We start from the raw sequence: 17,971 nt of genomic DNA on the forward strand, positions 1-17,971 counted from the left end.
TAACACAAGTAAACACAAAATGCAGTTTGTAAATGGTGGTTTTTATTATTTAGGGAGAAAAAAAAATCCAAACCTACATGGCCCTGTGTGAAAAAGTAATTGCCCCCTGAACCTAATAACTGGTTGGGCCACCCTTAGCAGCAATAACTGCAATCAAGTGTTTGCGATAACTTGCAATGAGTCTTTTACAGCGCTCTGGAGGAATTTTGGCCCACTCATCTTTGCAAAATTGTTGTAATTCAGCTTTATTTGAGGGTTTTCTAGCATGAACCGCCTTTTTAAGGTCATGCCATAGCATCTCAATTGGATTCAGGTCAGGACTTTGACTAGGCCACTCCAAAGTCTTCATTTTGTTTTTCTTCAGCCATTCAGAGGTGGATTTACTGGTGTGTTTTGGGTCATTGTCCTGTTGCAGCACCCAAGATCGCTTCAGCTTGAGTTGACGAACAGATGGCCGGACATTCTCCTTCAGGATTTTTTGGTAGACAGTAGAATTCATGGTTCCATCTATCACAGCAAGCCTTCCAGGTCCTGAAGCAGCAAAACAACCCCAGACCATCACACTACCACCACCATATTTTACTGTTGGTATGATGTTCTTTTTCTGAAATGCTCTGTTCCTTTTACGCCACATGTAACGGGACATTTGCCTTCCAAAAAGTTCAACTTTTGACTCATCAGTCCACAAGGTATTTTCCCAAAAGTCTTGGCAATCATTGAGATGTTTCTTAGCAAAATTGAGACGAGCCCTAATGTTCTTTTTGCTTAACAGTGGTTTGCGTCTTGGAAATCTGCCATGCAGGCCGTTTTTGCCCAGTCTCTTTCTTATGGTGGAGTCGTGAACACTGACCTTAATTGAGGCAAGTGAGGCCTGCAGTTCTTTAGACGTTGTCCTGGGGTCTTTTGTGACCTCTCGGATGAGTCGTCTCTGCGCTCTTGGGGTAATTTTGGTCGGCCGGCCACTCCTGGGAAGGTTCACCACTGTTCCATGTTTTTGACATTTGTGGATAATGGCTCTCACTGTGGTTCGCTGGAGTCCCAAAGCTTTAGAAATGGCTTTATAACCTTTACCAGACTGATAGATCTCAATTACTTCTGTTCTCATTTGTTCCTGAATTTCTTTGGATCTTGGCATGATGTCTAGCTTTTGAGGTGCTTTTGGTCTACTTCTCTGTGTCAGGCAGCTCCTATTTAAGTGATTTCTTGATTGAAACAGGTGTGGCAGCAATCAGGCCTGGGGGTGGCTACGGAAATTGAACTCAGGTGTGATACACCACAGTTAGGTTATTTTTTAACAAGGGGGCAATTACTTTTTCACACAGGGCCATGTAGGTTTGGATTTTTTTTCTCCCTAAATAATAAAAACCATCATTTAAAAACTGCATTTTGTGTTTACTTGTGTTATATTTGACTAATGGTTAAATGTGTTTGATGATCAGAAACATTTTGTGTGACAAACATGCAAAAGAATAAGAAATCAGGAAGGGGGCAAATAGTTTTTCACACCACTGTATCTATCTATCTATCTATCTATCTATCTATCTATCTATCTATCTATCTATCTATCTATCTATCTATCTATCTATCTATCTACTTTGTTCTATATTTTGATCTGAAACCAACATTGGTGTTCTGTGTCTACCAATCGGACAGGGTAGCCCATAAAAGTATATGCTAGGAAGTCCTCAGTCAGTTTTGCACAAGGAAAAATACTAGCAACAATGCAAAACCAAGAGCCAGTGGGATAGCCTCATATTGTTTTATAGTTAAAGCTTTAATGGTAGGTTTGTTATTATTATGAATATTATTATTTTTATTATTATTATTAAGTGTGGTTAATTGGGCAGGAGGGTTTGGATGAGACAATGTAAAAGAGTGGAACTCCCACAAATGAGGTTTAAAAGCCTCAATACGGTATCCAAAGTGTTTGTAATTTTTCCACACAACACTGACTTGTGAAGGATGCAGTGAAATTCCATTAACTTCACATTAGCAGAAGCTAACCTGCTTACCAGATGACTGTGTTGTCAGACCAGGGTCAATGCCCTATTAGTGACAGACTTGATTTTGTCCATAGCCATTTTTTCTACTGTATCAGTTGATTAAAAATGATTTCCTCAGTCATGCACTCATGTATGGGGAGCAAACAAAGCAGCTCTTCCCAAATGAAAAACAGAGAGCCCTTCATCACCAGTCCTGTTACAAGTTGAGTCAATGATGAGGGATATGAAATCTGCTTTCTTTAGATCAAAGAACAGAGAGGACAGGTAGTCCTCCGCCAACATTTCTACCCTTCTCATGGCACCATTGTCCAATAATGTTATTTGCTTCAACAGCTCCACAGCCATATTCTTGGTTCTTTCATTATGACTTAAAATGCCCTCCACCATATCAATTGCAAACCTTTTTAAAAAATGAAGTATCTGTAAAAAGTTTTTTTTAGTTTTTGCAAAGTTATATGACACATGTAAAGATGCCATGGTTGTTTTGTCTTTTGTAGGTATGATTTTGTGAATGATGTCAACAGAATAATTATTTGCTGCATTTATATTTTGATATTAGCCACCATGCAGATAGCTATAGTCTGAGACCATAGTTTAGCATTTGTATGGCCTGTTAAAATAAATCAAAAGTGGTTGGTTCAGCCAAAAATGAATTACCAGCTTTTGTCTGAGCACTGGACATGGCTTTTACAATGCATGTGTGCCATGTCTGTTTGTTTTTAACAGCTCGGTTGCTTTTGTGAATTATTAGCAGGCTACCTACGCTGCTCTGTTCCAGGTTTTTTGGCCAATCCAACCAATTACACGTGTTTGGCAGCAGGCCAGATGTTTAATATGGCCCACCACGGGTCACCTATTGGGCAGCCCTGTTCTGATTCTGCATTTGTGTGGAATGAATGTGGGCTGAATTAAAGTGCTCTGTGGGCCAGATGTGGCACCTCAAGCCACCTGCTTTTATATACTGTACTCTTTTAAAAGGCATCAGTAAAGTTGAGACAGCTGAATGCTGTTGTTGAAACAGTCAATCGCAAATTTGAAAACAATTGTGGAAATTAAGAAGACAAGCATCCATGATGCCAATGAGAAAGCACTTCTTCATGCATGTTCTTGTGTTGTCTTTATTCATAGGTTGAGGAAGGGAAATAATAAAACATTTTTGGCTGGCATTCAAGATGCTAATGTTACCAGTCAAAAGTTTTAGAACATTCCCATTTTTCCAGCTTTTATTGAAATTTAAGCAGTTCAAGTCCACTGAATAACCTGAATTGGCAATGGAAGGATTTGTCTTCTAATTCTGTTGCCGCTTTGGGTTTTCCAGACCTGTTTCTGTCAGACTTTCTGTGTCTTTTTTTGCATTTTTTTGAAGCAAAGACCCAGTTTTTAGGGTTTATAAAAGTCTATCTGCCTTTGTTAACTGCCTTTAATAATAATAATATACAGCACAATATTGTCCAAATAATGCTTAACAGGGTATACCAACACAATTTTTTTTATCACTGCTTTTATGCAGACAGAGGATTTGCAAGTAATCAACAAAATTTGGAACACCGGTAGGAATTGTTTGCATCAGCTTTCAAGACTTATTGCAATTTCATTGCTATAGAAAAGGTATAAGATGTTAATCAACTACTTGTTCCCCGAAAATTACATTTTGTACAATCTGGAAAATTACATTGGTTTTCAGATTTTGGTAACCTCATTTTTTTGAACTGCTTAAATTTCAATTAAAACTAAAAACTAATTATTTTATCAAAGCATCTATTCTCAGATCAAAACTGCTTCAGGTCAGCAAGCTCTCCCTGCCCCACTTTGGATGCTCTGTAATGTACCCTTTTATTTTTATTGTGATTTTTATTTCCATAGGTGGTTTTGGCATGATTTGGTACATATTTTGGCTACTGCATGCATATAAAAGTCCAGCGGTACATCCAACCATAACAGAAGAAGAAAGGACGTACATTGAGACCAGTATAGGTGAAAATGCCAACTTACTGAATGCTACAGAGGTATTCCTTTATCATAATGACTTTGACTATTATATATGATCAATAGACCAAAGTATTTAAGTTACAATTAATGTTATTTGACCTTAGATTACTCTTTTTTCAGAAATTCAAGACACCTTGGAAGCGGTTCTTTACATCAATGCCTGTATATGCGATTATTGTGGCAAACTTTTGCAGAAGTTGGACGTTCTATCTCCTGTTGATAAGTCAACCAGCATATTTTGAAGAAGTTTTTGGGTTTGCAATTAGTAAGGTACGTAACTGGAAATGACATGTGTTAGGGTTAGAGTTAGGGTTAGGCCTCTCTTTGCAAGCATATACTGTCTTTTTAAGAACTGCAGCCCACTAAAACTAAAAGATGCAGGCAATGAAATTAAAAAGAAAATAAGAAAATATCTGAAGTACACACATAAAGTGACAATATGTGACAAAATAATGTATAAGGAGAGACACAACATATTTACCAAAGCAGCAATGTCAATTCATCTGTCAGGAAAAGGTTTTGCAACACTATATGCAAATAGCTTAATTTTAGGATTTACAGTACTCTATAATGGGGAACATGAATGGATTGGTGGGCTTTTCGTCTGCACTGCCTATAAAATGCATTTCCTTGGAACTTCAGCTAAATGGAAGTTATATGAGTAATATAAACATCAACACAATTCTTATTTGCATTCATTAGGTTGTTAAATGTCAATAGAGGACAAAAAACAAGATTCCAGACAAAGATTCCAACAGGAAAAATCAACTATAGAAATGTGTAACCATTTTACCTTATTATAATATATTGAAACATGATTGTGTGTGGGGTTTTGAATGACTTTCAGTTATATTGAGCTGTGATTCTACTTTGCATAAACAATTTAAATATCTGTTTTTCTTTGCTTATCTTATCTGTCATTGATTCAATTATGGTTGAACACATATTAAATAATTAAAAGTGTCACATCTGGTAATTGCCTCCTGGTACCATGAACCTGTTTATGCCTATCCATTCAAGATTCAAATGACTGGAGTCAAAATCTTTTGTTTTCTGGTTAAAATTCCCAGGTGGGTGAATAGTAGTTGTAGCCTTTCAAAACCTGGATGATCATTTTTCAGAATATTAATAGATTTTCATATGAAAGGTTGCTTTAGTTTTTTAGACTGATCTCTGACAACTGTAGAATGCTTAGAATATCACAGTAAAACAGTTTTCATTGCTTTTTTGTAGGTTGGAATTCTTTCTGCTGTTCCCCATATGGTGATGACAATCATTGTCCCTATTGGGGGTCAGCTAGCAGATTACTTAAGGAGTCGAAAGATTCTATCCACTACAACAGTTCGAAAAATCATGAACTGTGGAGGTAATGTTGAGAATTATTCAGCATGATATTTCACATAATGAGAAAATAACATTCTTGTATCACCTATGTAGTATTTAAGAAAGGAGATTAAGAGACACAACCCAGAATGCCAGCTCAAGCCCTTGGACAAATAGGCATATTTATTGTTTCACTAGACACAGGCAGTCTCTTAACCCGAGCACACCTATCATTCTTCACTGCTGGTACAGCTCAAGAGGAGTATCTGCAAATTCATTCTGCCTCACATTCACATGCTGACATACCTGCAGATGCCTAACTTTTCTCCTGCAGCATTCAGTTTGATATTCTTAACTCCTGACACTCTTTTCAGCATGCACAATATCCTTGTCCACTCCTGACTCCTATCATCTCCATTAAACAGACTCTCCTTGATCTCCACTTCATCACATAACACATAACTTTACTTCATCCTTTTGTCTCCTCCTCATGCTGGCTTTTGTCACTCTCTTACCAGACCACTTTATTTGTCACTATTTAAAATGCCTTTAGCATAGGATGTCTGACCCTTGTAAATAGTTTTCTAGAAAACTGTGGAAAAGGCAAAGTAATACCAGAAAGGCCAAAATCGCTCATAAATAGGTGCCCCCCCCACCACTCTAGTCTGTAAGTGCTCAGTCTGACAGCCATCTATCTATCTATCTATCTATCTATCTATCTATCTATCTATCTATCTATCTATCTATCTATCTATCTATCTATCTATCTATCTATCTATCTATCTATCTATCTATCTATCTATCTATCTATCTATCTATCTATCTATCTATCTATCTATCTATCTATCTATCTAAAGAAATTGATGCACATGCACACCTGGGGTGGCCTGTCCACTGTGCTTTCATTAGAAATATACAAAAAAAAGAACACCAGATGCATTCATTCCCACCTCCAGAATGTTTTTGCTCTGTCACAAAACGTGACTGAATATCAAAGGACTCTTGGGAGGAGTTATTTGTTTAGAAATTAAACCTGTCATTTTTTTCAGACCAGCTCTAACATCACTTCTGTTTCACCGGATTGTTGCTTAGTCTAATACTGTCCAAATTATGCTTCTGGTAGAAGAGCAAGTAGCTTACTGTTTTCTGCACAGAAACCTTAATTAATGCAATATTGTTGCCTCATGAAAGACTTGGCAAATGAAACGTGAAAACAATTGTTCAGGCCAAACATCTTCCACATTTGCAATATCTTTCAAGGCAAGGATACTGAGACCTGAAAACATTTCAGTGAAGCCATGCTGTTTTTCCCACTGATGTTACTGTATGTTACTGTAAGTAGATATAGTTTTTAAATAGCATATAATTAACTGCAAACATCACCAAAGCTTGGTTCACTGGGTGATAAAATGAAATTTATCCATTAATAATTATCATCTTTTTGTGCAAATAGGTTTTGGAATGGAAGCTACTTTACTTCTTGTGGTTGGCTATTCTCATACAAGAGCAGTTGCTATTTCTTTCTTAATTCTTGCTGTTGGCTTCAGTGGATTTGCAATTTCAGGTAAAACAACTCTTTTCTGTTATTTTTTTTCTTTATTGCAGCCATCAAATACAATGTTATGGCATTACAATGATGCACTCTGAAAGTCACTATTCAATGTAACCCTTTAACACACAAACACAGTATATTTAGCTAAATACAGTATTAGTGCCTAAATGACAGCTTGTATATCATTATACTTTCCATTGTTCTGTTCTGCAGGCAAATTCAAAATATACAGTACTGTGCAAACATCTCAGGCTATCACATCAAATCAAAACCTCTTGCTCAACTTCAGATGAGCCCAAACTTGCTTGGAGTGTTTCCAAAGGGGCACTCATGAGAAATTCCCCAATGCAGAATTAGATCACATAAAAAGATTACAAAAATAAGGAATTGCATTATGCCAAGTAAGATAAATAAAAGGAATCACAGAAAGATTTTACAATGTATGAAATAAATAAATAATCAAATACAAACTACAGCCCTACTGGACTTTGCTAAACAATCATTAGCCCTCATCTAGCAGACGGCTCACCTTCCATTGACCATACTTTCACATCTCCATCAGCAGGGTGGACCCTTGTTTTGCAGCCATGTGCTTCACATCCCTTGGCCCATGACTAGAAAGGCTTTTATGCCTTATCCCTAAAATAGTTACTGGATATACCAAAGACAACGTCTGGCTGCTCTGTGAAACTACAGTTCCTGCAGTGGCCTATACTGTATAACATAAGTATTTGATTGCCACATACAGTATAAGTTATTCACTATCAACAAGTATCAGCCTGGCAGGCACACACACACACATTGTATCCACGTTAATCTATCTTCAGACTTGTTGTTTCTGGGAATCATTATATTGTCTGTTAACCTGCCAGGACAAGTTATGTTTGTCAAGTCATTGAAAATTAGTTGGAATTCTATCTTAGGTTTTTATTAATTTTACACTGCACTACATACATAACCTGGCCAAAAGTGTTCACTGCCAGATATCCCTACCAGGTTGTTGTGGCAGGCCCTAATGATTTTTTTGGGGGTCAGGACCACTTGGTTTTTGTTTGAAACTTTATGGTAGTTGTTAGCAAGGGGTACTTGATACCTGAGAATTCAAATCTTTTAAATAGTGGTCGAGTTGCCCCCTTGCCTGTTTAAAGCAAACTGAAATGCTAAGACCATGTGCATTTACTATATATTGGTTTAATTCAGGGTGGCATGGTGGCACAGTGGGTAGCGCTGCTGCCTCACAGTTGGGAGACCTGGGGACCTGGGTTCGCTTCCCGGGTCCTCCCTCCGTGGAGTTTGCATGTTCTCCCCGTGTCTGTGTGGGTTTCCTCCCACAAAGACATGCAGGTTAGGTGGATTGGCGATTCTAAATTGGCCCGTTTGTGTGTGTCCTGCAGTGGGTTGGCACCCTGCCCAGGCTTGGTTCCTGCCTTGTGCCCTGTGTTGGCTGGGATTGGCTCCAGCAGACCCCTGTGTTCAGATTCTGCGGGTTGGATACTGGATGGATGGATGGTTTAATTGAGTAAGTTAATAACATAAGCTGAAAGAAGCCCATGGAGAAAGATAGATACAATCTGTATTCTGTTCAGTTCAGCAATAGGCATTGCATTTTTAGTCCATTGGCATGTAGATTTACTCTTTTTTTATAGTTATTTACTGTACAGTCTTTTTTACTTCTCCAGCCTGCTAGAATTTCACAGATATTGCTGGAAATACATAGCTTACCTCCACCTGTTAGACTTCATATTAGCTAATTTTACATATACAAATGCTTTCTGAATTAGAGTTTTTTTTTCCTGTTTTTACCATATAAGTTACATTTTCGTTTCACTTTATTGTTATGCAATCTGTGTTGATCAATGCCAGAATTCCAGTTTAATTTTATTTACTTTCCATATTGTAACACAATGAAAGTTGTCACATCATTTATCTACAGTACTAGCAAATTCTGGCCCTAGCGGCCAGAGGTCGAAAAGTAGAAAAAAAGAAAGCTATTGATCACAGACTGAAGGTAAATGTAGGGACGACATCAGGGATACTCTATGCTGGATGAAGGTGTGTTCAAAAAACAGATGGCTAGATGCATGGAATTTCAAGAAAATTAGCTTTGAATCTCATTAGCGTTTTAGGAAAAAAAAATATTAATAATGAAATTGTTGATTAAGTAATCCTCAAAGCTTTCAAATGTTCAATTTGTATTGGCATCAGTCAACCGTGTGACACCTATGGACATCAAGGTGCCCTGAAACTGGCAAATAGATTTCAATTTTGCCAAATATTTGTGAAAAAAATAAGAACTTTGTAACTGAAATAGCTATCCAGATTGGTACATCCCTACTCAAAATGACACTCTGAATTTGGTAAGGCTCTTCTTATATTTATGACTATTGTTGCTGAAATAGGATTGTCCATCAACCATAAATGTAAGTGGACAGATTTTAATCTAAACTGTGTGATGCACTCTAGATTTTCATTTGCTTTGAGTGTATTGGACAACAGCCCATACAGTATGTACCTATTTACTTTTATGCTTGTCATAATACAGTCGGATAGATAAAGTGAAGAGCTGGTGCTTTATGAGGTTCTCCTCGGGTCCTCTCTCTGGTCCTGAATGACACATAACCAAGTGACAGCATGGATCTCAATTAAATGTCCTTAAGGAACTTGATTCACAGGTAAACTGAGGAGGTCATTTATGAAAATCTAATTTTTTATCTTTTCAGGATTTAATGTAAATCACTTGGACATTGCTCCTCGATACGCCAGTATACTGATGGGCATCTCCAATGGTGTTGGAACTTTATCAGGAATGGTCTGTCCTCTGATAGTTGGTGCTATGACCAAGCACAAGGTATATTACAAAATTAATGCACTCTATCAGTTACTATTAAGCCTTCTGTTTTTCTCTTTACTCTATGCTTTTGGAAATGTGGATGTAAACAACAATTAAAAAACACCACTCAATGGCCTAGTGTTCCATTTAGGCCGAGTTAATGCCATACATATGCTGCTGCAGAAATTGTTGCTGGTTGCCCACATTCGCAAAGCTGTCACAGGAAGTGTAGAAATTAAAAAATGAGTGATGGATTATGTAAAAACAAAATAATTCTGTTGTGGGTGATGACCAAGAACCAGCCCTGGCAGTACTGGGGACAAAGTGGGCAGTCTATCACATCATCTACTCACTCATACTGGGCTCATTTAGCATTGCCCATCATCAAGATCTACATTTGGGTTACTAGCGAATGACTAAAATAATTTTAAGGTTGATGTGTTTATAATTTGCAGATGAGTGCAAAAGAAGAGTATCCTGATTACTCTTCATTTTTAGAATTAATGTAAAGAAACACAGAAAGTATAAATGAGTATTTATTTTCTTAAAAAACACTAACAAAGCAAATGACAAAAATTGATTTTCCCTATGTAGACAGCCTCCTTTGCCCTGTCTATCAGTTGGGGTGGCTGAACTGGTTGCCCACCTCTTCAAACTCTGTAAAGCACTCACCTTTCTTTTCTCTCTCTTTGTCTTTCAAAACTGTTTTTTCTTCCATGAATGTATAAGTCTTCACACCAATTCTGTATTTAAGAGTCATTTTACCTGGTTTGATGTGGCTTATAAATCAAACTTCAGAATCACTTCCACAATTGAGCAGCCAGATTTGGCTACATTGGACCAGCCCTGAGCTCAATGTAGTGATATACTTGCATCATGGTCATATCCCAAAGGCGACTTTTCTGCTGCCTTTCCTTTTAACAATGGGCAACACAATGTCTCATGCTCCACATTAGGACTGTGTGTTGTCTCTGTGCCATTCTGTGACTCGCCCCCTGTGGCTTCACTTTCTCTTCAAACGAAGAAGCTTGGCTAGCTGTAGAAGTACCACATTCTGTTACCTACCTCTTGCCAGCCCTGCATTTCCCCCACACCTCACTTTCTTTCTTTCTCCTTGAGGTTTCTCATCTTATAGTTGATCAGTAAAATCTGACAAAGCCTTTTTCACATTGAATATGCTGTGACCTTGTCTGCCAGATGTTTTTCTTGGAATTCCCTGTGTGGATTGCTTAGATGATCATTTTTTTCCAAGTGCCCCATGATGCTTTTCGAGGCCAGTGTGACATCACAGAGCTGTAGCAGCCATGCACAGAACTTTCACACACACTTACTGTCCAGCCAGATTAGTACCCTCATGTATTTAAAAAAAAAACATGTCCTGTTTTCATTAGAGGGATACATTAGCTGACCATAATGAGAATATTATGAGTACTGCCGCTGGACATATAACACTGATCCCTGTGCATGGGAAATGCAGCACCAAATGGCTAAATTGCATGCATAATTAGCCATGTGCTGCCCTTATGAACTGAAACAAGCCTTAAAGGAGTTCTTTTGCTCCCCCTTCTCAAGTCCCGGTGAAATAATAATAATGATAGATTTATTTCTATTTACAGTGGAACCTCGGTTCACGACCATAATTCATTCCAAAACTCTGGTCGTAAACCGATTTAGTTATGAACTGAAGCAATTTCCCCCATAGGATTGTATGTAAATACAATTAATCTGTTCCAGACCATACGAAAAATATATATATTTTTTTTAAGTTTTTAAGCACAAATATAGTTAATTAAACCATAGAATGCACAGCGTAATAGTAAACTAAATGTAAAAACATTGAATAACACTGAGAAAACCTTGAACAACAGAGAAAACTAACAGTGCAATAGTTCACGCTATAGCGCTACCAACCGCTGGCTAAAAACACATTTTTTTTAATGAGTTTTAAGAACAGGGAAAAAAATGAACATTTTAAAAAATTCCGTAATTTAATAAACCATCAAGAAAAGTAACATTGCAACAATGCACGCTACGAACCAATCGCTGTAAACAGAAGTGAAAACAAAATCAAGCCCAGTGCATTCTTTAACTGCCTTCTCTACTTTATGAGTCTAGCCCTGTCTCTCGCTCGCGCTGCCTGTGTGTGTGCGCGGCTCTCTCTTGCGCTGCCTGTGTGTGTGCATCTGTCTCTCTCTGGCGCTGCCTGTGCGTGTGCATCTGTCTCTCTCTGGCGCTGCCTGTGCGTGTGCCTCTGTCTCTCTCTGCCTCTGTGTGTGTGTGTATGTGTGTGTCGCGCACTCTCTTGCTCTCTCTCTTGCTCGTTGCACAGGAAATGCACAGGGAGAGACTGAACATGTACAAACCGAAAGGGAAACTGGCTTGTTCGTATACCGAGTGTGTAGTCGTGAACCGAGGCAAAAGTTTGGTGAAACTTGTGGTCGTAAACCGATTTGTACGTGTACCGAGACGTTTGTGAACCGAGGTTCCACTGTATAAGGCATTTCTATCTTCTTGATGAAGAAATAATGTGCACAGTATCTCCACAGACAGTTTGGAAATAAAGAAGATATCAGACCTGCATTTGTAGCCCTGACTTTAAATAATAGAATGAGCCAGTCCTGCACTGCTGCTTCATGGAGTGGCCAATGCATACTCTAAGACTGGAACTTGTGATTGAAAGGATATACATTTTTTTTCACACTTGTTGCTAATTTGTGGACATTTCCTGTGATTTGTTTGTGATCCTGTGATTTGTTTGTGGTTATCGTTCCATCTGCATCTTTTACTGTTTGAGTCACGGTGGTGCTGAGGTTAGCAATGCTGCCTCCCAATTTGGAACACGTTTTTGCCCAAAATCTTCAGTCAGGCATGGTTAAAAGGCATTTCCCTAGCCCTAAGGGGCATTTAAAAGACCACTGCACAATTATAATTCACTCAGAACTAATTCAGCTCCTCTTCAACTATTGACTTCAGTACAATTCACCAAGTTCAGCAAATTTCCCAAACATTTCTGTGATTTCACTGAACTCACGGTGAAGTGAACTGAATAGTGTTCACTCATCACTACTTATAATCTGTGATCAAGACATGTGACTGGCAACGGGTGCAATTGCTACCAATAAAGAGGCAGAAACCATAAAAAATTGTGGCACCCACCCACAACAAAATGGCGGTGCAGAAATAGCAAATCATAATAATAAAAATTAACAACATGCTCCAAATTAACAAGCAAACACAAATGCATAATAGAAATTAACACTGTATGGTTAAAATCCTTAAAATCACAACACATACTCACATATATATGCATATATACTGAATATAATGACAGGGAAAAGAATGATAGAAAACAGACGCCTGTGGATTAGGATTCAAACTGCACATAAAACATCACATTTAATAATCAGTCTTTGTTTAATTGGATTCTGCCAGATTTCTTCATCTCTGTTCTGGGGCTTTGAATAGACTTCTTTCAGGAAGTGACTATGAAGTAGGGTAAGGTTCTAGTTTTAGGCTGGGTCCAGAGGAGTCTCTTGGAATTGGTCCTTTAAAAAGGTGCATTGGGACATGGAGATCACAGCAAATGTCTCCTTAAACCTATGACTTTGTGGCAAAACTTTGTTTCAGTAACTAGACATCAGAAAATCAAGGAAAACAAATCACCAGGTTTGGTCCAATTTTGGACACAAATGATTATTTTGCGGAATCTTTAAATCGGCATTCCGATAATATCACTAGTGGTGCAGTTTCAATGCATCATATGGGAGAATCCCTATGGAAATAGGTGATGCAAATGCCACAAGATAGCGATGCCCAATGTCAAACCAAAACGGCGTTGGGAAAGAGAAAACAGAAGCTCTGAGTAATGAGTTCTCAGTTCTGACTGCAGAATTGGATTCCTTGGGTATTAACACCTTCAGAATGACACCAAGGTGAATTTTATAGCCTCAGGAAACTGCAAGAAAAATCCAAAAGAAACCCAAATTGGAAAATTTACTTTTTAGCTCATCCGTTCCATTAATTCCCTTTATAATTTTAAACATTTCTATTACATCACTTCTAAATCCTCATAGTCATACAATCAATCTAGACACCTTTTCTGGGGTTTCACTACTACTGAAATGTACAAAAAAAACATGAAGGCAGTTGATTTTTAAATTAATGATGTGTTTAAAATATTACAGCATTAATGATATCATAGTTGATGGTTTTGAAAAGTTCATATTTATTAATAAAGTTATGTTAACTTATTTTCATAAAGTTAAATCTAATTTTGGGGAGAGAAAGTGTATTATGCAGTTGATGAAGGGTCCAGTTCAGTAGAAGTACACAGTAAGAATTACAGTTTGAAACCAGTAAGACTGCTACTCTTTCATTTTGGATTTTGGTTTGAAAATAAAGAATGTTTTCATATGTTGAAATCCAATAGAAGGCAACAGAGAAGGAGATGACACTTGATTCTTTTGTTATGGTTTGTATTGTATTTAGGATTTTAGCATTTAATCTGTTAATTGTTAACATTTAATGGAAGAATTCACAGTTACAATTTTGCATTTAAAGGAGAACTCAGCCCAAAAATTTAGTTTTTTCTTTAAATGTTACTGACCCCAGTTTATCGTAGAGAAATTAAATATTGAATATCTCAACTCAGCAGTGGAGAAAAAGGGATCAGTGCAGAACAGTACTAAATGTAATGAAAAACATCCATGGAAAAAAGAAAAATAATTCTTATATAACTCAAGTTGTATAATTCACATGTCCAATATTCATTTGTATGGTCAAAACATGCAAAATATTTTCATTTTTTGCTGTCTGGGGTGGAATGGTGGCTCTGAGGCTAGGGATCTGCACCAGCATTTAGAAGGTTGCATCCCATAAACGCCTCAAGTGACTCTACTCGGTTGGGCAAGGCCCTTAACCTGCAATTTCTTCATCCTGGGTATGACGTTAATCTGCATCCTGCCCTGCAAGCAGGTCCTTCAACTTACAGGGAAAACTTGGGGGTTGACAGGATTGGCACTCCAGCCACCATAAAAAAACCTCACACTGTTCCAGTGTGGTGCTGGGGTGTCACCTGTTGCATGGCTGCACTCAGGTCCTAATCTGGGTGGTTTGTAGTGTGGTGGGTGCGGCAACACGTTGGATCGGTAAATACTCCCAGCCTCCTCCTTTTGCTGAAATATTATTAACAGTTACTTCCTGAACGCCAAAGAATAAATGTCAACATGAAAATAGCCATTCCCACAATGCTGTGTGTTTTTCTTTTTTCTATAGGCATTTTTCACTTTGTTTAGTATTGTCCAGAGTTGATCCCCTTTTGATGCTGCTGAGTTGAGATATTTAATACTTAATTTCTCCACAAAAACATGAGATAAAATTTTTCTCAGCCATCACTACAAACCGAATGGGATAAGTAACATTTAAATAAAATATCATTTCTTGGGTGGAGTACTCCTTTGACGTTTTCTACAATGTTTGCAGCTAAGAACAGTTTTTTTGAAAACACAGTGACGATGATGGTTTTCTACATGTTTGTGTGTTTCAGACCCGTGAAGAATGGCAGCATGTCTTTGTAATTGCTTCTGCTGTGCACTACACTGGTGTGGTCTTCTATGCTATATTCGCCTCAGGAGAGAAACAAGACTGGGCCGACCCAGAAGACACCAGTGAAGACAAAGCTGGAATCATTGATCAAGATGAACTGGCTGAGGAAACTGAGCTTAATAATGAAAGTTTTGCCAGCCCAAAGAAAAAGATGTCCTATGGGGCTACAACCCACAACCAAAGCAGCCGCAAGCAAAACTGGAAGAAGAAGAAAGGGGTCACTGTGGACCAAACAGACGAGGAGCAGGCCCCTTATTACTATGACAATGGCAGCTATCAGGATACATCATAATGATGCAGAAGCACTTACCCTTGAAAGGGGATCTCATGTGTTAGAGGGTCCATGAATATTGCGAATGTGGGGAACAAGCGGGACCATTCTAGTGCATAATGAGCCATCAGCTCTTAGCTTTTCTAAAGAAAATATTCTGAAGAAGGATATTCTATTTATTATTTATGAATGTTCTTGATAAAAAAAATCTTAAGGGACCATTTACAAATATATTTACTATAGTCTCCTTTATTTTACTCCTGTTGCATTGTAATCGGTGCTATACATCTTTTCTAACATAAAATAAAAAGCCAAGGGAAAATGAAACCACGAAAACTGTTAAATAATAATTTTAAACAAAAGCAACCTCATGTTCCTTTCAATACAGCAGGGAAGGTGATGTTTTAAGTAGCGTAAGATTAGGATTTGTTATTCTTTTTCTCTTAACTAAACTTTACTTTTGTGATGTGAAATTTGAAGATCTATCTGAAGTAATTAGCTATGATAAAATAGCAAAACATTTTTACAAATTCTCAATTTTTATAGATGACTTGAAAGAGTTATAAGGAGTATCTGCAGTGTGTTAGCGCCGCATAAAATGCTGGCAGAAGCCTTTTCACCATCCAATGGTAGAATCTACAACTGTAATGAAGGGAGCTCACGTTACACGTTGGGTAGCGCTGCAGTTTTACCAACCTACCTAATTTTTGCTTTTAAGATTATTTTTATCTGAGGCAGGCACTTTATAATTTACTAGGAAGAAATGCACTTTGGTGTGTTGAGGTAAAACTGGTAATGTTTTTTGTGATTTTAATTTTAAATAAAAGCTTATCTGTTCACGTTTCAATAAAGATGGCTCACCTGCTGAAATATTCTTAAATATTGACCAAAAGGGAAAATTCATAAGACACAGTATTATTTTTAAAGGTATTTTCTCAATGAAGTTAATAGGTTATTTTCTGCAATCACTGCTGGAGAGAAACACAAAATCTTACAAACCCAGAAAATAAGTTACTCAATATGCCAGCAAACAGTAGGATAAGGCCTAAGGCGTCACAAGTGAACATATGAGGTAATAAAACGGTGCAAAATGGCTTATTTCTGATTACAGTCCACAATCCCCTAGCTTTATTCCAATGGATATGACAAGTTGTAACAAGAGAAAAGAAAGAGAAATGCCAAAGAGTCGGGGGCCCAATGTGAATAACTGTTTTCAGCCATTAAGGCTAAATGTTAATTAAAATAAAAAACAATGGAAATGGCTTCTTTTCATTAAATAGCAGAGCCATCTTAACTCTTCTGATTTGTACCTGTATTTATCAAGAGTTTCAGACCAGAAAATCGGTCCAGACTGGCTCAAAATTCTCAGACTGACACACATTTGGTTCCACTATTAAGAGTAAGAGTTAAAACATTTTATAAGTTTTCCTAATTTAGGAAACTACTTTTAACTTCACCAGGGTTTAGAAAAAATCATCAGTTGTCTTTACTCTCTAGGAGCTGCCAAAAGATGACGTTCAGGCAGACGTCGGCATGCACATCCCAGAAAAATCTGAATGTTTTGGAAATTCTAGACAACAGTAAACTTGAGAAAAGATATTGATTTAACTTAGACAGAATAATTTTTGTAACAAACCCTGCACATTACATGATCACTCTTCACTATGCAGAGAAGCCATGTGGTGTCAGCCAAAATGAAAGTGTAGCATTACATGTGAAGTGCAGCTTTGCAAGAGCTGATGATTTGGGCATGTCACAACCAACCATTTCTTAAGTTCTGTCCCAAACTGTGAACACCCTTAGAATCTGTGAGGTAACGTGCAGATTTATACATTTGCAATACCACTCAATATAGGGAAATGTTAAAAGCAAGCTGCACCCAAGCAAACTGGCACACACACACACAAAGATCATTACCCCTAGAGCGGATGAGTATGCAAGTGAATCATAAGTGATATCACATTATCAATATGTAAGTGGGCCAAGTGTGTGAACTGTACTCTAGTAGCCACCATATTACCCAGAAGATAAGCAGGGCAAGACGGATGATTGACAGCGAAATGTCACACAGGTACACTAAGCTTTACATTCCCAAAACATCTGGAGTATTTGCTTTACACCTTTCAAGCCCATGAAGGTGCAAGAAGGTGGGAGGATTAGACTCTGGCGGCATAAACAGACCATTGCAGAATATAAGAGGATAGTAGAGAGAGGCATGGCACATTGGAAGACGATCAGGAAACTGAAAGAGTCAACGTGACTTCAGAAACAGCACAATAATACCTGTGGCCAGTTTCAGGAACTGTTACTTTACAAGGTGTTTTCTGTGGCCATAACAGCAGGAAGGTGATTCATCTGAAAGTTCAGCTCTGGATCACCCATCAATTCTTTCATCCGTT

At 37.8% G+C, this 17,971-nt stretch overlaps 2 protein-coding genes across 2 annotated transcripts in view; one reads left to right on the plus strand and one right to left on the minus strand.

Annotated features, from left to right (window-relative positions):
- Positions 1-16,419, plus strand: part of slc17a8 (solute carrier family 17 member 8) — a 91,683-nt gene extending 75,264 nt beyond the window's left edge. The window contains exons 7-12 of the mRNA XM_028816300.2: positions 3,867-4,009; positions 4,113-4,262; positions 5,226-5,358; positions 6,769-6,879; positions 9,588-9,715; positions 15,243-16,419. Coding sequence (XP_028672133.2) covers positions 3,867-4,009; positions 4,113-4,262; positions 5,226-5,358; positions 6,769-6,879; positions 9,588-9,715; positions 15,243-15,593 — 1,016 coding nt within the window. The 3' untranslated portion in view covers positions 15,594-16,419. The remainder of the gene's footprint in view (positions 1-3,866; positions 4,010-4,112; positions 4,263-5,225; positions 5,359-6,768; positions 6,880-9,587; positions 9,716-15,242) is intronic.
- LOC127528026 (craniofacial development protein 2-like) overlaps positions 1-17,971 on the minus strand; it is a 1,148,403-nt gene that overhangs the window by 309,650 nt on the left and 820,782 nt on the right. The gene's annotated exons all lie outside the window — the stretch shown is intronic.

Source organism: Erpetoichthys calabaricus, chromosome 1 (genome assembly GCF_900747795.2).
Source record: "Erpetoichthys calabaricus chromosome 1, fErpCal1.3, whole genome shotgun sequence".
Lineage (NCBI taxonomy): Eukaryota > Metazoa > Chordata > Cladistia > Polypteriformes > Polypteridae > Erpetoichthys > Erpetoichthys calabaricus.